At 49.3% G+C, this 20,776-nt stretch overlaps 1 protein-coding gene across 14 annotated transcripts in view; it reads left to right on the forward strand.

Annotated features, from left to right (window-relative positions):
• KLC1 (kinesin light chain 1) overlaps positions 1 to 20,776 on the forward strand; it is a 63,454-nt gene that overhangs the window by 6,848 nt on the left and 35,830 nt on the right. For all 14 annotated transcript variants that reach the window (XR_009695485.1, XR_009695484.1, XM_061159513.1 and 11 more), the window contains exons 2-5: positions 13,336 to 13,597; positions 15,450 to 15,680; positions 18,811 to 18,889; positions 19,274 to 19,499. Coding sequence is in view for 12 of the 14 variants with exons in the window: in XM_061159513.1 (XP_061015496.1) it covers positions 13,337 to 13,597; positions 15,450 to 15,680; positions 18,811 to 18,889; positions 19,274 to 19,499 (797 nt within the window). In the remaining 2 variants the exon portion in view is untranslated. The remainder of the gene's footprint in view (positions 1 to 13,335; positions 13,598 to 15,449; positions 15,681 to 18,810; positions 18,890 to 19,273; positions 19,500 to 20,776) is intronic.

Here is a 20,776-nt window from a genome sequence, read left to right on the forward strand (position 1 = left end):
AATCTGGGGCTTAACTGTTTTTTGCTTGTGCCTTTCAAGAGTCCGCCTGCCATGCCGGAGACCCCGGTTCGATTCTGGTTTGGGAAGATCCCCTGCAGAAGGGAAAGGCTACCCACTCCTGTATTCTCACCTGGAGAATTCCGTGGACTGTATAGTCAGTGGGGTCGCAGAGTCGGCAACGACTGAGTGACTTTCACTTTCACTTTTTAATAATCAATAGTTTTAAATTTTGATGAAGTCCACATTATCAGGTTTTTTCCTTCATGGTTCCTGCTTTCTGTTTTCTTTGTTTGAAAACCATTAAAAATGTGTGCTCTTTACGAAAAACTTAGGATACAGAAAGATGTAAAGGTTTAAGTGAGTTGTCTATTTCTCTTTTCCCATTTTCTTTCTCTCAAGAGAATTCAAAGATTTTTAAAAACTTTTTTTTTAGTTAAGAAAGAATATTATTCCATATGTGTGTTATTGATTAGCACTTAATTACATAAACTTTTAGTCTTACGGTATTATGCTAATATGCTGACATTTTTCACTTTGAAATAAAAATGCTTTTTTAAACCACAGAATGAATACTCTGTATTTATACTCGTTTGGCCCGTCACCTGTAACACCCTCTTATGTATTCTCTTAGTCACACTGGCTGGTGAAGTGGTTTTTCCTTTTCACTTGCTCAACCAAGGACTTGTAACAGAGACGTCTGCATCATTTGGGCTCACTCATCCTTGTTTTAGAAAAACGTGTGTTCTCCTATAATTTCATGTAGTACCCTTCCTTGTAGTTTCTCATGCTTAAAATTTGCATCCAGAGAGATGGGCCTGTGGTCCCACGTCACATTAAACAGCCTCTTCACGCTCTCGGCCCTGGCCTGGAACCCTGCTTGGGGAGAGGGAGGCGCGTCAGCCACTGGTGAGGGACCCGGCTGCCTTGTAAGATTCTTTCCACAGTTGGTGTGGTTGGTTATCATAGAGTTAGAGGATCTCTGTACACAGAGGTGGCTGGTTGCAAAACAGAACCACGCTCAGTCAGGTTCTGAGTAGGGCTGTGTGGATAAGTACCCAGAGCTCTGACTGCCTTCCTTTCTGATTCTTTCTACAAGGGCATTTATGGTAGACTCACCCAGGAGGAAAATACATGCTTTTGTTTTATCCAGTGGGTTATAGCTTCTGGATGGAAACACGTTCAAATTAGATGCTGTAATTGTGGAGACTTTAATTTTAAAGCATTTCACTTTATAGGTTTTTCTGCTTTTTAAGCCAGCAGGATTCATTCATTCAGTTCCTCCTTGTGATTCAAGTTTAGCAGAGGAAATAAAAGGATTAGATAAAGTTAGATCAGAGGAGATGCTGTGGTTCTAGTAGAAAAGGATGCAATCAGTCAAGTCTCCATTTGGGAACATTTCAGACTCTGGACCTATACCTGTCAGTTACCTCTGTCTTTTCCTAGTCCAGAGGTAAAGTTTCCTGATAGAGTACCTCCTCCCATGAGGAGACATGGTGGTTCTTTAGGGGTAAAGGGTAGGCCATGTAGAGCTGGATAAAATATGTTTATCATTATAATGTGGTATTATATTTAGGAAACAAATTCACTATTGTAATACAAAGCGTGAAAGGGCGTGACATTTGCATTTTTAGCCATAAATGTCATGGTGTGAAAAAGATTGAGACCCTGCAGGAGACGTTTTTGAATTTTGCTTCAATATGAACCTTAACTTTATTATATAAACTGAGTGCCACACCTTCTCCCTGCTTATCCTCCCCTGCCCCCACCAAAACAAAACCAGCCATCCCTTGGAAATTCTTGAATTACTGTTTACTTTTCAAGTAAGCTGTATTCTCCCTTTGACTCCACACTGTGTAATTTTCATTCTGAAATTCCAGAACCAAAAGGTATGTACATTTTTACTTCTAACATTACTATTGATTACTTTACTCTTCTAATTGCAATAAGTAATTAGGGTTAGGGTTAGTGTATTAGAAATTTTAAAATACCTTGTAACGGGCTTTAGATTTTTGTTGTTTATCAGAAAGGGACAGAAGGTAAAAAGATTGAGAAATGACGCTTTCTGTGACTCCCTGGCAAAGCTAAAGTAGATTAGGTAGGTCTCAGAGTGGGGTTTTGTGTTTTTGTTTCCTGTGCTTTGTATCATTTAATTAAAAAAAAAATTCTCTGGAAAAGGAAATGGCAACCCACTCCAGTATTCTTGCCTGGAAAAGTCCATGGACAGAGGAGCCTGGCAGGCTGCAGTCCATGGGGTTACATGACTGAGCATGTGTGCATGAGGGTGGAGGGAGAAGGGTTGGTAGCAATAAACTGGTAGAACTAAAAAAAAAAAAAAAAATTCTGGTTGTCCTCCTCGCCCTCCAGCCTTTGGCCACCACTAATCTACTTTCCAGCTCCATGGACATTTCATATAAATGGAATTATGCAACGTGAGGCCTTCTGTGTCTGGCTTCCTTCAGGTAACACAGGTTAGCTGTGTTGTAACATGCATCAGTGTTTTGTTCCTTTTTATTGCTGAATAATATTCCACTGTTTGGCTGTACCATACTTTGTTTATCCATTCATTAGTTGAAGAACATTTGGGTTGTTTTCACATTTTTACTGTTAATGATTAATGGCGAAATTTTTTGTTTACAAGTTCTCCATTGTCCAGAGTTTTATTTTTTTGGACCGTTCAGGTGTAAGTTTTTACATAAACGTGTTTTCAGTTTTCTTGGGTGTATACCCAGGAGTGGAATTGATGGGTCATTCATGTATTTACATGTTTTAAATTTTATTGCTCTGTCGTGTTGTGTTCGTTTCTGCTGCGCGGCACAGTGGGTTGACTCTGTGCATAGATGTGTCTGCTCTTGTTTGTGTCTGGCCTCCCCGTGTAGGTCGCCACAGAGGCTGCGCAGGGCTCCCTGAGCGTACAGCAGGTTCTCATCAGTCACCTGTTTTACATGTAGTGTCAAGACTGTGTGTGTGTCAATCCCAGCCTCCCAGTCCACCTCCCCCGCTCTCCCCCTTTGGTGTCCATACATTTGTTTTCTACCTCTCTCTATCTATTTCTGTTTTGCAAATAAGTCATTAAATTTTTTAAGTTTTGACACTTGTATCATTTTACCCACAAAACACTGTAATCCTGGGTTCCAGGATACTGAGTGTCTTAGTCTGTTCAGGCTGTTATAACAATACAATGAACTGGCTGGCTTATAAACAGCAGGAACTTGTTTCTCATAATTCTGAGGAATTCTGAGGTCCTGGTGATCGGAGGTTAAGCACCTGCTTTTGTCTCAGAGGAGGAGTCTCCCCGGACTCCTGGCGAGGGGCGAGGGGGTCCTGTAGGGTCTCTTCTGTGAGAGCAGGAGTCCTGCTCGTGAGGGCTCCACTCCACCCTCAGGACCTCCTGAAGGCTGCCTGTCGACGTCATCGTGGTGGGGCCTGCGCTTCAACAGGAATTTGGGGGAGCACGAACATTCAGATCAAGGGACTGAACTTACCTGAATACAACTTGGGTTGTTTCTTCAGACCTGTTAGGGGCTCCCCACTTCTCTCCCCACTCCCCTTCTCTCCTCACTCCCCTGCATCCGGACCTTCCTGCCTCCTGTCCTCAGGGCTTGTGTAGAGAGATGGGCCATGGGTCTGGCTGGCTGCTGGTTTTTCACTGGGTCAGCTCTTGGAAAGACATCTTAAATATGGTTTTCTGCTATTAATCTTTGCAAGGCAAAGACTTCTATGTTTTCCCCTCTGTCTTATTTTTATTTCTCTATGCTATCTTCTGCTGTGTTTATAGGAAGTTCATTTTGCGCTCGAGAACTGTCAGAACAACTCACCTTTCTTTCTTGGCTGTGATTCACTCTGCATACAGACCTGTTGCTTCCCCAACCCCTTTTCTTTTTTTAAAAGTTGAGATATAGGTTCATAATAACATAAAATTAACCATTTTAAAGGGTATAATTCAGCGATTTTTTTAAAAAGTATATTTTCTATATACTTGGGCAAATACTACCACTGCTAATCTAATTCTACACATTCCTTTCGGAGTGCTTGGGTTTCTTTGTTTTGTTTATTTTTTAACTTTCTTTATCTTGAGCTTTTTAACTCCTTCCTAGCGGAATTTCATATTATAAAACCTCGAGAGGTAAGGTGACCGAGGTGATAGGTACTCTTTCCATCTCTGGACTTTGCTTTGTTTTCACTAAATTTTGAGAGGGGGGAGTTTGTGGTGAAAGTTGTCAGGCTATTGAAAATCGTGTTGCCTGTTAATTGGTAGGGTACTTGACTGTGTGTGTAAGCTCATTGTCTGTGGTCCAAAGGAGGAGAGAGTGAACGCATGATCAGGTGGTAGGGAGGGAGACAAGATTGTCACATGAAAAATGATAATCTGTATGACAGAACCTCCAATCTGTGTGATCTGGAGTGGTCTTTGAAGAGTGGCTTTAGACTTTTTGGCCTTATGAAATATGCAGTGCGTTCACTGTTTCTGTTCTTGGCTCAGTGTTAGGTTGGCCTGTTTTTACTGTGGCAGAAATGTCGCACCCTCTCTGTGTGAGGTCTTAAGAAGCGCCGTTGCCTGCAGCTCCGGACAGTGTGGTCAGGTGTCACCGTCCCTGAGTGGTGAGCCACAGAGGCACAGCAGCGTGGGGCTGGAGCGAAGGCGCGCCTGAGCAGGGTGGACGGGCTTGGGTCGGTTCCTGTCTGGGTCGTGTGAGCTTCAGTCCCGTCAAGGTCTGTCTCCTCCGTGGGGAATAGGAATTACACTGTCAGTCGGCTAAACTACCTACTGGCTGTTTATTGTTTTTGTTCCTTTAAAACAACACATATGAAAATGCTCAAAAATGAAATTGCTTGGTTGATGTCAGTTCTTAATACACATATTGCATATTAACTTTTTGGTTTTATTTTTGTCAAAGCTATACATGTACTTTTTTTGTATGCTTTGCATATTGATTTTAAAAAATAACCTTTTTACTTTAGAATAGTTCTTAGTTCACATAAAAGTAGCAGAGATGGCACAGAGCTTTCCTGAGGATGAAATGTCCCTAGTGGGACCCGTGAACTGCGTTCCCGGTGTTGACCTCTGTGTCACTGCTCTGCCTTGGGACAACTCAGGAATCAGGGGTACGTAATTGCTAACCAAACTCCACCTTTTATTTGGGTTTTACTAGTTTTCTTCTTTTTCTGTACCAAGACCCCATCCAGGGCATCATATCACCTTGAATTTAGCTATCATTTTTCCTGGTTTTTGACAGTTTTGAGTGGTGAGTGCATGCGTACTAAGTTGCTTCAGTTGTGTCTGACTCCCTGCAACACTATGGACTGTAGCTTTCCAGGCTCCTCTGTCCATGGGATTCTCCAAGCAAGAATACTGGAGTGGGTTGCCATACTCTCCTCCGGGGGATCTTCCTGACCCAGGGATCAAACCTGCGTCTCCTCTGTCTCCTCTGTCGGCAGGTGGGTTCTTTACCACTAGCACCACTTAGGAAGCCCTTTGAGCAGTACTGGTCAGTATTTTGTAGAATACCCCTCATTTTGTATTTGTCCGGTCCATTTCTCATGGTTAGATTGGGTTTATGGGTTTTGGGAGGAAGACCACTGGGCCCAGGGGTGGTTTCTAAACCATTCTGTCAAACAAACTAAGATTCCTTGGACTAATGGCTGATTCTAAGGCTAGGGTAGGGAGAACACAAGATGCGCCTGGAAGATCTTGTGGTGTCAGAAAGTGCTTGAAAAACAAAAGGATGGGCATGTCCGGGGGCACAGAAGCAATGGAGCGGCTCCCATGGCCAGAGCTGGAACAGTTGGAGCAACACAGTAAATAGTGTGGTATCTTTAATGGTTAGTATTTTTTAGGGACAGCCTATATCAAATGGGCTTTCCTAGTGGCACAGTGGTAAAGAGTCTGCCTGCAGCGCAGGAGACTGGGTTGGAAAGGTGCCCTGAAGAAGGGAATGGCCGCCCACTCCCGTGTTCTTACCTGGAGAGTCACACGGACAGAGGAGGCTGCAGTCATGGGGCCAGAAAGAGTCAGATGTGACTCAACAACTAAACAACAACAAAGGTATGGAACAAATTCCCACAGTCGATAGTGGTGTAAATAATGAACGAGTGAGGAGAGAGGCCCTCTCCCAGACAGGAGAGTTTCACAAAACTTACACGGTCTCTGGAAGAGCTCTTAATGCTTCTCCCCAGCACTGAGCGTGGGCTGCCCTGAGTGACCTGCTGGTGTGTGGGGAGGTGACCTGCAGTGGGGGACCACACACACGACCTCAGCAAGATGACCGAGCCCGCCGTGGCTCAGGCGGGGCCCGGACTCCTGCTGACTTGAGGACAGTGGTACCGTCCCTTTTCAAACAGTCTGATGGTTTCGTCTCGTTGGGTTTTTGTCACTTGCTCTTCCTTTCCCTCTCCCCAGAAGTAGCTGTTTTCACTTGTTTTCAGTGAAATGATGGTTTTTCTATAACGACCACCATTTCTAGATAACATGCTTATATTGCTGTCTGATGGTTTTTCAGTTTTGACTTCCCGCTCTAGATGTTTGGAACTTGGCCTGTTTTCTTGCCCCTCCTAACTGCACAGGTGCGTCCTTTGCATTGGCACAACCTCCGCATAGAATTATGCTTTAACTTGCTTGGGTCAGTCTTGACCGTTTGTGTCTTTATCACTGTGGAAGTGCCGTAGCTGAGCCATGCGGTAAACCGCTTACTCCTCCCTCTCCAGTCTCTTGCTTTCTCCGGAGTGGATACTTGTTTTTATCTCCTTACTCTTGACGTTGGGGCCGGCGCGCCCGGAGTGCTGAGCGCGGAGCCCGCGGGTCCTGCTCTGCTCTGCGCCACGCCGCCGCCTTTCGCGCTTGCCTCTGCTTGGTGGAGCACGTCTTCCAGGAGCCTGCGGACGGCTGCGTGGCAGGTAACGAGACCTGTGACTGAAAGTGTCATTCTGGTCTTCTCACAGTTGACTGTGACTTTGGCTGGCTATAGAGTTCTAAATTGGAAATAATTTTGTTTCAGAATTTTGAAGGCATTTGTTCATTGCCTTTTGCTTCCAGTGTTCTCGAGAAGCCTGAAGTCATTCTGATTGTTTTGATTCTATCTACATGCCCCCTCCCTGCCCCTGCACGTAGGATATTCCTTTATCACCACAGTGTTTTCTTTAAGAAATAGTCCTTCGGTAAAGTCTAACCCCGAAGCCTAGAACAGTGTCTGGCGTAGAATTGGGGGCTCAGTAAATACTTATTGAGTGAAGGCATGTTCCTGTCTTTGGGCTGGTGGGATCTTCCCCTCGGAGGCGAGGCCTGGCTGCCTGGTCCGTAGGCCTGCTCGAGTTGAGGAGGCATCCTCCGGCTTCTCTCTGGTGTTGCCAAGCTCAGTTCTCACATGCCCCTGCCAGGCTTCACTGGACCTGGCAGTCTTTTTTCTCAGTTTAGAGCCCCAAGCTAAGATCGTACCGAATTGTCCATCTAAACCGTTCCATTCCTGTCGTTCCTGGCAGGAGTTAGTTGTAACTCTGAAGATTTCTCTTTTTATTCCTGGTGTGTTAGAGCAAGTAAAAAACCACTCTTGTCATAAACCACAAGTTATGTTAAAGAACGAATCGAAAGGAATGATGGCTTGTAGTGTGTGGTGTGAGCTGTTTCTGTTGGCGCATCACCTCTCACAGATGACGTCAGAGCAGAGGTAAAGCAGCAGGACGTGCAAGTCAGTGTCCTTGTCGCGCTCGAGACTGTCCATGCGTGCGCTCCCGCGGCTGGGCGTCCCCTCTGGGGACTGCCGGGGCCCAGAGCCTCGCCCCGCCTCTGTTGCGGAGAACGTGTGACAGAGACAGAGGTGAGGCGCTTGCCTTGTCCATCTTGTTTCAAGCTTGAGCGTGCACTGACTTAGTCCCTTCCTTAGTGAAGGGCTCGTGTTTTGGTTTCCTGTGTTTCCCAGGGGCAGGACAGCCTTTCAAAAGGAGTACTGTGTTTTTCTTTTTTTTTTTTTCTCTCTTTTTTCTGAGTACTGTGTTTTTCAAGTGGCATTTTAAAAAGAAGTAAGAATTATTTTTAGGTTACGGAATGCTCCAGGCAGGATTTAATTGAGGGTCTAAATGTGGAGATAAGCTAGATTCTTATTAGTTCTCAATTTCTGACCACAGTGTGGTCAGATGAGTGAATGATTGCAATAAATCCTTGGACGTGAGACTCCTGTGTGTGTGTGTGTGTGTGTGTGTGTGAGAGTGAGATTTACTGAAGTACAGTTGTTTACAGACACACACACACACACACATTCTTTTCCATTGTGTTTGTTACAGGATATTAAATATAGTTCCCTGTCCTCTGCAGCAGGGCCTTGTTGTTCATCCGTTCTGTGTGTAATAGTTACATCCGCTGATCCCGAACTCCCAGCCCCCTGACAACCACAGGTCTGCTCTGTACGTCTGTTGCGACTCCTGTGTATTAAAAATGCCTATGAAAGCTGTTACACTGGGACTTCCCTGGTGGTCCAGTGGTTAAGATTATGCTTTGCAGTGCAGGGGACCCAGGTTTGATTCTCGGTTGGGGAACTTGAGTATTCCCTAACCCATGCCATGGGGCACCTAAACCTGCAAACCACAACCAGGGAGTCAGTGTGCCCCGAGGAGAGAGCCGCTGTGCCTCAGCTGAGGCCCGATGCAGCCGGATGAGTGAATCTCTTCTAAAAACCTGCTATATACACTGTTGGATAAAAATCACAAAGATTGAATCAGTGTTTAAAATAATGGGAACAAAAATAGTTCTAAAGTTAAGCTTTAGGATTATTTTTGTCTTCATTATTTTACTTAGTGACTGTTACCATTTGCAGTCAGGGTAGAGAATTTGTTGGGGACTTGAATCCTGAGAGTTGGAACTTAGTAATAATAGCTTTGCCTGTTGAACTGTGGATTTAAGAGATTTGATAGGAAGAACTTCTTGTGTTTTAGGAACTTAATTCAGATGTTGGATTTCTCAGCTTCTGCCTTGGAGATCATGCAGTTAAGTATTTAGTTCCTTTGCTTTCCCAGAGGAATAATGGGACTTTAAAGAGTTCTCTTTTTGGAAATAAAAGCACAGTAAACAATTTCACAGTGAGAGACTTTTTTTTTGGGGGGGGGGGGCTCCAAAATCACTGCAGGTGGTGACTGCAGCCATGAAGTTAAAAGATGATTGCTCTTTGGAAGAAAAGTTATGACCAACCTAGACAGCATTTTAAAAAGCAGAGACATTACTTTGCCAACACAGGTCCATGTAGTCAAAGGTATGGCTTTTTCAGTGGTCATGTATGGATGTGAGAGTTGGACTGTAAAGAAAGCTGAGCGCCGAAGAAATGATGCTTTTGAACGGTGGTGTTGGAGAAGACTCTTGAGAGTCCCTTGGACTTCAAGGAGATCCAGCGAGTCCATCCTAAAGGAAATCAGTCTTGAATATTCATTGGAAGAACTGATGCTGAAGCTGAAACTCCAATACTTTGGCCACCTGATGCGAAGAACCGACTCCTTGGAAAAGACCCTGATGCGGGGAAAGATTGAAGGCAGGAGGAGAAGGGGATGACAGAGGATGAGATGGTTGGGTGGCATCACCAACTCGATGGACATGAGTTTGAGCAAGCTTCTGGAGTTGGTGATGGACAGGGAAGCCTGGCGTGCTGCGACTCATGGGGTCGCAAAGAGTTGGACACGACTGAGCGACTGAACTGAAACAGTTTCAGTGGTTAATTAGAATAGCCTGAGGCCAGATGTTATGTGTGCCGCTGAAGGGAAGGGAGGGGAGTATTTCTGAGCCCTTAACCACGTCCCAGGTCAGGCGTGTATCCGTGCCACTTGACGTGCGGTGAGATCGAGCCTCCAGGAGTTCACGAGGCAGGTGAGCGAAAGGCAGGGTGTCTGACTGGACTCAGATGCGCTGTCTCTGACGCTGCTTCCCCGGGTACCTGTGAGCAGTGCCAGGCCTGTGCTGGCTGAGTCCTCCTGCGTGGTCTCCTCAGGGCACACTCCTCAGAAGTCTTGGAGGGAGGGCTGACGAACCCGGGTGTCTTAGATCACCTGGACGCCAGTATTTTTTACCTTTTAGACGTCACTGTGACCCTCTGCCTTAAATCTTGAGCTCTTCACTGTGATGGTCTGCAAAATAGTGTTTCCTCAGAAAGGTGGTCTCCAGATCAGACTTTAGTGGGAAATATTTTTTGGTTGTGCCGTGTGTTTTGCGGGATCTTCGTTCCCTGACCAGGCACTGAACCCAGGCAGCGAGAGCAAAGACCCATAACCACCTGGCCGCCAGGGAGCTCCCTCAGAGGTTCCTCGTTTACACAAGCTCTTATCTGTCTTTCCTTCTAGTTCTCTGCTATTTTATTCATAGGATGCTCTTTACCTTCATCTGTATGTGTATAGATATTTGCCTAAATTTTATTCTGGTTTCTTGTGGTTTTTTTTTTTTTACCTTTAATTCTTTATTCAGTATGGAATTTAGTGTATAGTGAGGGTAGGAATGCATCTTCTTTCCCCCTCGATAGACAGTTGCCTCAGTGCTAGTTTTTATGTACCCCACCTTTGGTTATAATGGCCTAGCTTGCAAATGAGAGAGATAGTGAACAGACTAAATCTAGGTGCCACTGTGTGCTGCCCTGTGATGAAGCGGCGGGCAGAGTTGTGTCCGTGTGATGGTGATCCCGATGGGAGGTAAGGAAGCTGTTAGGATAAAGACATGTGCCTGAGGAGATACTTTGGAGACTCTTGTTCTTGTAACACAGTATTTGAAATGTTATCTTGTGGATGAGGTAGTGAAGGTATTTTGTGTTTATTGCAGAGGGCAGAGGTTGTAAGTTCTTAGTGGGTAGAAGTTACAAGGGGAGGTGGTATCAATGTGGCAGAAGGACTCACTCCCTAACTGAAGTCTGGAGCAGTCTACCACGGAACTGTCCAGCAAAGCGCTGAGCTGTGGGCCTGCATCTGCGGACCTGCCGGGGTCATTTGTCGGGCGTTCCTGACACCTCAGCCCCCGGGGGGGCGGTGCCGAGTCCTGCGTGGCTCTGCGCTTTGGGCCTTGCCTCTGCCCACGGCGCCCAGGAGGTTTTGGCGCTGTGGGGAAGGCTTGTGGCAGAGCCAGGCCTCGGGCTGCCCACTGCACCCTGAGAGCTGTGGGCCCAGGAGCGTTTGGACTCTGTGATTAATTTTCTTTTGAGAGTTTTAAAAAGATCTGCCTTAAGTGACTTCTTCTTGGTGGTGTATGCGTGCGCGTGCGCATGCATGCACGCATCCACATAACGTTTGCACTCATCATTCCTGTGTGTGGTTAAAGCTGTTACAGAAGTGTGTGAGCATGCAGTGCCCTGTGGCTGGTCTCGTTACACAGTCCTTAAAGACTTAAAGTTGGGTTTCTTTAAATGGGTTTACTTAATTGAGGCGTCTCCTAGTTAGAATGGCCAGTCTTTTCATTTTGTTTTGCTTTTGTTCTACCTTGTGTGGTTTTCCGGCTTTTATGTAAACACTCTGTCCCCCTTTCTCTTTTTCGTAAACACGACTGTCCCCACTTCCCTTTTCAGCCACCGCTACAACCTGTAGAGGTGTGACACTGCTCGTCCAAACCCGACAGGATTTGGTCTGTACAGATAGGCAGAGCAGTTGCTGGCAAGGTGTTTGGCTTTCTGGGGAGAGGCAGGGAGCCTGAGGCCAGTCGCGGGCTGGAAAGTGAGTGCAGCGTGTCTGTGTGTCCCCCCAGTGTCAGTGAGGGGCGTCTCCTCCCCAGGGGTCTTCGAGCCTCAGTCCCGCATCCTGGAGCCCTGGTCTGCATTCACTGCCTCCACCCTGCTCCCTGGGAGTCCCCGCGGCGAGGCCTCTGTGCTTTCACCGTTGTGGCCTCAGTTCAGTCCCTGGTTGGGAGCTGATATCCTGCAAAAAAGCCACGTCCCTGTGCCCGGCGTCCGTCAGTCCGTCCGTTCACCAGGTGGTCTGTGGGTGTGGGAGCCGTCCTGGGTAGTGTGTGTCTGGCGGGCTACAGGATGGGGTCCTCCTGCCTTTTAAATAGAGCTCACATCCACGGGGATAGAAGACAGTGAGAGAACAAAGACTCGGTGTCGCAAGTGCTCTGCAGCAAATCACCCTGACATGGTGGATTCCGACTTCCATCCCTGTCGCTCTCCTGAACAGGCTTTCCTGATGGTCACTGTTTATGGCCTTAAAACAAATGAATTACAGGATTTAAAAGCAGACACTAAAAACTGAGAGATGATAGTAAAAAGAGCCATTGCTTCGTTTCAGCCGTCATCACCGCTTTGCTGACCTTGTTTTATGTTGTGCCCTTCACTTGCCTTCTCCCTCTTGGTGTACTCTTTTAGTTTTTAACTGTTTAGCTTTTTGGCTGTGCTGGGTCTTGGTTGCTGGGTGGGTTTTCTCTGGTGGCAGTGTGTGAGCTGCTTCTGCGGCTCCCGGCTCTAGAGTGAGCGCTCACTCATGGCTCACGGGCTCAGTTGTTCTGCAGTCTGTGGACGCCATGTCCCCCGAGTTGGCAGGCAGATGCTTATCCACTGGACCACCAGAGACGTCCCCCTGGCGTCTTCCCAGCACTGGTCATGCTGCTGTCTCCTGTGTCACCAGGCTGCAGTCAGGGGCAGCCCTCTTGCCACTCTGACTGCTCAGCGTTCCTTTGCTGGTTTCTCTCTTTCTAGCTGTGACTGCTTCTCAGGGTTTTATCGGGTAAATATGCGATGGAATTTACTGACCCTTTTGCATTTCATCCCTGGAGAAGGAAATGGCAACCCACTCTAGTACTCTTGCCTGGAGAATCCCATGGAGGGAAGAGCCTGGTAGGCTAAGTGTCGCAAAGAGTCGGACAGGACTGGGCGACTTTACTTTCACTTTCTTCTTTTCATTAAGGAGGAAAAAGCTGGTGAACATTCAGAGGAAATTTGTTCACTGAGACCTTGTGTCTTGGAAATGTCATTTGGATGTTCTGCTGCTTTTATTGATTTATTTATTTTTTCATTTATTTTTATTAGTTGGAGGCTAATTACTTTACAGTATTATAGTGGTTTTTGCTATACATTGACATGAATCAGCCATGGATTTACATGTGTTCCCCATCCTGATCCCCCCTCCCTGTTCTGCTGCTTTTAATGTTTGGCATTACTGTCATTTCTTCTGTAAAAAAATTCAGACATAAGCCAGAAGAGTAATTAATTTGGTCTGTAAAGGAAAAACAGAAACAGTGCATTTATAGTATCTCAAGGGAATAAATCATAATATACTTATTTATTGTTTACCTGTAAAAATGTTGATTTAAAATTCTTCATATGTGTACTTTGCTAAAGGTGTAACATAAACTAAGCCTGTAATGCGATGTCTGACTCTTTCCTTTTTCCATTCTAGAATGTATGACAACATGTCCACAATGGTGTACATGAAGGAAGACAAGTTGGAGAAGCTCACGCAGGATGAAATTATTTCCAAGACAAAGCAAGTAATCCAGGGGCTGGAAGCTCTGAAGAATGAGCATAATTCCATTTTGCAGAGTTTACTGGAGACACTGAAGTGTTTGAAGAAAGATGATGAAAGTAATCTGGTGGAGGAGAAATCAAACATGATCCGAAAGTCCCTGGAGATGCTGGAGCTTGGCCTGAGTGAGGCTCAGGTACGGTCTCATGACATGACCGTGAACTTGCCAGTCTAGGAAAACGGAGACTGTTTGGAATATGAGGTTTAAACTAGAGGGCAGATACAGAATAACTGAAATCATCTTATATGCGGGTTATGTATGCTGTGCAAACGATGAGTGATTGGGGAATGCCTCAGTTTTAAAAAGTAGAGTGAAAACAGAGGTAAGCCTTGGTGTCAGTTGGGGTTTGATTCAGCTGCACAAAAGCAAAAGCGTCTGCTCACATGTCGGAGGTAGATTGCATCACTGAGGTGGGCCGTCCCAGACAGCTCCACTGCCCTTTTCAGGAGAGGGAGGAGACGCCCCTCACTGACAAAGGGGAGGGGGGCGGGGACGGGACATGCAGACATGCTGCACTCACTTTCCGGCCCGCGACTGGCCTCCGGTTTCCTGCCTCTCCCCAGAAAGCCAGACAGCTTGCCAGCACCTGCTTTGTCGCATCTGTACAGACCAAACCCCGTCCCAGCCCAGGTTCTTGGGCTCTTGGGTCCCTGCCCCTGCTGCCCTGCACCCCAGCCCGCCTGTCTCGTGGACCAAGACAGGGTCCAGCTGCCGCCACGTGACCCTGTCCTGGGACTGCGAAGGGCGCAGGGAGGGCGTGCCTCCCTCGACTTCCCTGAACTGTGCCCGGCACTCTGCTTGCATCTCGCTGGTCCCACGGGCACATCTGCCTGTGAGGGACACTGGAGAATGGTGCCTCTCCCCTTACAGTCCCTGGCTCTTAAGCCTAAGGAGGCGGGTGAGTGGATGTTGGCCAGCAGCTCACTTCTGTGAGTGTGAGCCTCCTTTGTCAGGCGGGCAGATATTGGCGTTAAAAGGAGGAGGAGGGAAGAGCTCCTCATCCTAGACATTCAGGTTTTAGACCGGGGAGGATAATAAGAAGGCAGGGCAGGCGCACGGACTGCCGAGAGGACAGACCGAACGGAGCCAGCCTTCCTCCGCAGCCCTTGCCCTCCCAGGAACTTGTCTCTGCCCCAGGTTGGCCCTTCCCTGAGGCCCACCAGTGTATCCCCAGCAGAGCCCGGCGGGGACCTCCGCCTGCGAGTGCATTCAGGGTGTCCTGGCTCTCGCTGTTGGCCACAGAGCCTCCCTCCCTCCCCTGCAGTGGCGAGGGTGACTTGCCCTGTCCGCAGCCCACTCTGCACATGGATATGTGTGTGTGCCTGGCGTTTGCTCATGGCAAAGAGTCTCTGAGAAATTCTCTTGGCGGCACCACCTAGGTAAAAAATAAAAGAACACAGCTTCGTCAGAACAGTCGCTGCCTGTCCACCATTAGAGGTGCTTTCAGATAGAAAAAAATTGTAATTTTTTTAATAGATGTTCTGAGCAAGTCAACATTCTTTTTTTTTTCCCAAGAGAGAAGGAAGAGGCATTTAATTTAGCTGTTGTCTCAGTCAGATCTGGCTACTAGAATAGAATGCCGTCAGGTCAGGGCTTCAGCAGTGGACGTTTATTTTCCACAGTTCTGGAGGCTGGAAGTTCTAGGTCAGGGTATCAGCACGGTTTGGTTCTGGTGGGAGCCAGCTGGTTTGCCGATGGATGCCTCTTTGCTGTATTTTCACCAGGCTGGGGAGTGGGGTGGGCAGAGAGGCAGAGGCAGAGAGAGAGAGAGAGAGAGAGATGAGTGGGTAATATTCTTGATCATGCCCTGCATGTAGCTGGTGACTGAAGGGTGGAAATAGGAAAGAGCAAACTGCGCTTGTACGCACTCTGGAGCGCGCGTCTGCGAGGGTCGGCTGGCGCTGCCGCCCCAGGGCGCTTGTGGAGGCGGGAGGTGGCGTTCGGTAGGCTGAGCGCTGCAGTGCCATCAGCGTCTCTCTTGGTCCAGGTCATGATGGCGCTGTCAAACCACCTGAACGCCGTGGAGTCGGAGAAGCAGAAGCTGCGTGCGCAGGTCCGGCGTCTGTGCCAGGAGAACCAGTGGCTGCGGGACGAGCTGGCCAACACTCAGCAGAAGCTCCAGAAGAGCGAGCAGTCTGTGGCTCAGCTGGAGGAAGAGAAGAAGCACCTGGAATTCATGAATCAGCTGAAGAAGTACGACGACGACATCTCCCCTTCGGTGAGTGGTTCCGCAGGAATGCGGGATTCACGGTACACCTTCCCCGGCGGTGGGCTCAGTGGAGCCAGCCATGCTGTCCTTTCCCCTCCGGAGCCTGCCTTTAACATGACCAGGGATTAACAGTCCTGGGCTGAGTCCCTGGGTGAGTCATATACATTCTCTTTGGAGTACTTTTCTCACATGTGTTTTTTTTTGAACAATGGTCAGAAAATGGAAAAGTCCTTGGTAAATACAAAATAAATGCGTGAGGGCTGTCCCAGCTTGAGATCTGCTGGGCGCCCTTGGTGCTTCCTGTCAGCTCCCCGCCCAGCCCGCCGCTGGATGCACCGTCAGCAGTGCCCGTCCAGTCCCCTGTTGTTGGGGCTCGGGATGCCTCTGTGGTTTGTGTTGGATCTTGGCTTTGTCTTTGAGATCCCCCCCAACCCCGGCCACAGGGCACCGCTTGGTCCTTCTGCCCCCTTGCTCGTGTGTCTGCCTTGGTCTCTCTTGGGGTTCCTGGAATGTTGGGGCTCCCCGGGGTCTTGGTCCTTTTCTTCTTTTAGTGCTCTCTGGATTTTCATCCTAGTCTCTATTACTGTTGTTTCTGATTCAGTTAACTTTTTAGAAAAGTAACCTTTTTCACTTTGGAATGATTTTAGATTCACAGAAAAGTTGAAATGGTACTGTGAAGGGAAGCCCCATATACCCTTTACTCACTTTCCCTGGGTTGGGAAGGTCCCCTGGAGAAGGACATGGCAACCCACTCTAGTACTCTTGCCTGGAGAATCCCATGGACGGAGGAGCCTGGTGGGCTACAGTCCATGGGGTCACAGAGTCAGACACGACTGAGCGAGTTTCTTTTCACTTTCAGTCTCCCTAGTGCTGCATCTTGTGTCTCCACAGCATGTGTCTGAGCTAACCCAGGCCATGTCTGTCTCCAGAGAACGGCAGGCTGCACGGCTCAGACAGCAGACACTTGTTTCTCCTGCTTCTGGAAGCTGGAAATCTGAGCCTGAGCAGGGTGACAGCTTTGTTGCAGTCTTGGTGAGGGCCTTCCTCCTGGTGTGTGCCGTCACACGGCCTCTTGGACCTGTTGTCTGCTCCTGGTGCTGTCACGGCACTGACGGCATCACGGTGGCCCCACCCTCAGGGCTGCGTCTGACCCACGTTACCCCCAGATAGCATCACATTGGGCTTTAGGGCTTCAGCATGTGGATTTGAGGCGGGTGGTGGGGGCAGACTTTCAGTCTGTAGCAGTGCATGTGTTAGAAGTGGGAAGGCACCGCTGTTGCATCGCTGTGAACAAACCACAGCCTTTGTTTGAATCCCAGTCCTTCTTCAGTGCCCCTTCTCCACTTTAGCGTCCAGTCCAGGGTTTCACACTGTGTGTGGGGCTAAGGGTTGTTTACTGTCTCTATAGTTCTAGGCGTGATCACTACGTAATCTGTATGCTGTTGAGTTCTGCGTTTGTGTCTCCTGTCTGAGCCTGCATCCTGTCTGTTAGAATAGTTTGTGCATTGCACCAGCAGACCTGCACTTACTCTGTCTTAGCTTGGGCTGCCGTGCAAAATACCATGGACTAGGTGGCTTAAACCACAGACCATGAGTTTTGTCGTAGGTCTGGAAGTGGGGAGTCAGAGATGAGGGTGCCAGCACGCCTGGTTTCTGGGGAGGACTCGTCCCCGCTTTCAGACAGCTGCCCTCTCACTGTGCTCTCACACCATGGGGTGGGGGCATGGCGCGGGGGGAGCTCGCTCTGGTGTCTCAGGGCCCGCTCCAGGGCTCAGCCTCGTGATGTTTCTAACCGGTTCCCTCCCAGAGCCCCGTCTCCAGATGCCGTCACGCGGGGTTGCGGCTTCGGCATGATTTGGGGCACGGTTGGTCCAGAGCGCCCTGTTTCATTAGACTTGCTGTACTTCTTTCTTGCATCTCTAAATCAGGAGCAGCTGATGTTTTGATTTAAAAGACACTCCTGTAGGCTGCTGTGGGAATAAGGATAGAGTAGCTGATTCACCTGGAAAACGAGGTAACACTGAGCAGCGGAAAGCTGCTCTCTCAGATTCAGAGACGTTTAAAACTTAGTATTTGGAAACATGTCTGGCTTGGAGCAGAGATGCAGTGAGCCAGCCCCGCCTCCCCTTTCAGGTGCTCCTGTGGTGATGCTCCTGCCCTGTCCTGCTCCTCCTCGAGCTGCCGGGGTGCCTCACTAGCCCGAGGGGTCTTCTGTGGGGGCCAGGGCGACTCAGGAGGCTGAACGGGGTGCCGTGTCCCCTCTCCTCTGCAGCCCAGAGTCCACGTTCGCTCCTGATCTCTGCACAGTCGATGGTGGCGCTTCCCACTCATCCAGGATCCCGCTCAGGACCACACATTGCACATGGTGGTCACGCCCTTTCAGTCATCTTTCATCGGGGACAGGTCCTTTCACAGGGAGAAGAAAGTCCGTCTTTGTCTTCCACGACATTGGTATTCTTGAAGAATATAGGCCTGTTACGTCACGAGTTGTCCCTCAGTTTGGATTTGTCTAGTGTTTCCTCATGAGTGTATTTGGATTGTGCGTCCTAGACGGGAGTGTTGGAAAAGTGGTGTGTGCCTCTCGGTGTCCTCTCCAGAGGAGCCTGGTGTCCGTCTGTGCCGGGATGAGGCCGAGTTCTCACCGGGTTGAGCTGCTGTCTGTCCACCCCGCCATCTGATCACTCTTTACTTGCGGGCTCATCTTGGGGGGACACAGCCACAGGCTGTTGCACTGCTCTTGAGGGTCCCGTGTGGTGCTGGGTGGGGAGGGGGTGTCCAGCCCGCCAGTCCCGCGGTCCTCGGAGATTGGCCAGTTAATCACTTCCTTCCAAGCACGGTGAGAAAGCGCTCCCTGCTCCTTGCACTTCCTGGGGCCCGGGCGGCGGCTCAGACACAGGGGCGCTCGTGGGCTGTTTGCGGCTCCAGCCTGCACAGGCACTTTGAGTTCAGGCCGGCAGGCGTTCCACTCACTGCTCTTCCCTGAACCGATGGACAAAGCAAATTGTGGCTAATCCTAGATTTGATCTGGAAAGGGAACTGTCTTTTCTATTTTTAATTAAAATGAAATTTATGTCAAAGATATCCAGCGCAGCTTTTATAATATTTGGGAAAATAATACTGTCCTGGGTTGGTTTCACAGGAGGACAAAGACGCTGATTCCACCAAGGAACCTTTGGATGACCTCTTCCCAAATGATGATGACGAACCCGGTCAAGGAAGTGAGTTGGGAGTGGTGTGTGAGCGGCGGCCGGTGGGTGGGAGGTGGCCTCTCCTCTTGGGGGTAGTTGCTGTTATTAGTGGGTGCTGGCGTGCTTGCAGCCCGCCCCGCAAGAGCGCGAACATACACCCAGACTGCCTCGCGGCTCGCCTTCTCTGAGATAGAGTCGCGTGTTCGGCGGGCCCCTCTAAAGGGTGTGCACCACCAGTTCCCCCGCGGTCTGGGTCCTCAGCGCGCAGAGGAGGGGGGGGTCCTTCTGGGGCCGCGGCAGCCTGGCTGTGTGGTGCGGGGGGCGGCACCCCCTCAGCCGCCACGGCAGGCTGCAGGGGACGCTGTGGTTGCAGGCCCCGCCGGCCTCCGCGTCTGACCGGGCCTCTCCCCGCAGTCCAGCAGCAGCACAGCAGCGCCGCGGCGGCCGCGCAGCAGGGCGGCTACGAGATCCCCGCGCGGCTACGCACCCTGCACAACCTGGTCATCCAGTACGCCTCGCAGGGCCGCTACGAGGTGGCTGTGCCGCTCTGCAAGCAGGCCCTGGAGGACCTGGAGAAGACCTCGGGCCACGACCACCCCGACGTGGCCACCATGCTGAACATCCTGGCCTTGGTGTACAGGCGAGTACTCTCCTTCTATCCTCTTCTCTTCACCTGGATGACGTTTTTAATGAACTTGCCCCAAGAATGTGTTTTTATAAACTGCTATGAGCTGCTTCTCCAGCCTCACCATCCGTTTGTCTTCAGAACAGCCGGGGGTTCTCGTTCAGAACACGGAGCCGCTCTCTGGCAGGGGCATCACCCCGTAGAGCGGATGCTGCCTGCAGCGCCCAGGCCGGCCTCCTTCCCTCAGGCTGCACGAGGCTGTTGGCTGTTTTTCCCCGCAGTACTTGGTGTACCAGGCTCCCTGTGCCCAGAACAGCCCCCTGCTCCTCCTGCCTGTCTCCCCACCTCTCTGATCCCCGTCAGCTCTCCTTCCCGGCTCCAGGGCTCCGCGCCCGTCCCCTGTGGGCCCCACCTCCCTTGACCCCGCCTCTCTCATAGCTCCTGCTCTGTGCTTGGCATGCTTGTTTGAATTTTGTCATCTCTTCTGGAATCCTGATTCCTTGAGGTTGAGGACCCAGTTGTCTGGTCTCTGCCTTGAGTTACATCCTTGAGCATGTTTCCTAACTGAGAAGCCCTTGATGAACTTACTGAATGAGGCTGAGTAGTTTGCCTGTGGCCTGGGGCAGTGGTCCACCAGAGCCCTTTGCTGAGCTGAGCTGAAGTGGAGCAGGCCGGATGAGTGGGGACCTCAGGAGGGGCCGTCACTCCCAGGACAGGACTGGTCTGCGGCGGCCGCACTGGCGTGGTGGGTTTCAGGGAGCTGCATCCTGTTTTTTTACTAGCTTGATTGTTTACAGCTCAGCAGACATTTTTGAGACCCAAGTGTGTGTAAAACTTTGGGCTGGTTCTTGTGAGGCTGTACAGATGAACACATAACACCTGTTCTCAAGGAGAAACCAGGATACTGAATTGGAAGTCAGAAATCAGTTTGCATCTCTGCTAAGTGGCCACTAGACTGAAGGTGTTGTCCGGAGCCCTTAGGTTTGTGAAATGGGACGTTACGTGGCAGTGTGAATGAAATAGATAGCATCACCTAAATGTTTCTCAAGGAACTTAGAACCTTGTTTAGAGAATAGGCTGGTTATGTTCATGTGTAGTTACAGAAGCAAGGAGACTGTCGTTAATAAAATAACACAGGTGTCGGGATTCCGCGGCAGTCCAGTGTTTAGTTCTCAGTGCTTTCACTGCCAGGGCCCAGGTTCAGTCCTTGGTCGGGGGACTAAAATCTCGCAGGCCTTGCAGCATGGCCAATTAATAATAAAATCACACAGAAGTGTTGATGGAATGGAGAG

Source organism: Dama dama, chromosome 13, assembly GCF_033118175.1.
Source record: "Dama dama isolate Ldn47 chromosome 13, ASM3311817v1, whole genome shotgun sequence".
In the NCBI taxonomy this organism is placed as follows: domain Eukaryota; kingdom Metazoa; phylum Chordata; class Mammalia; order Artiodactyla; family Cervidae; genus Dama; species Dama dama.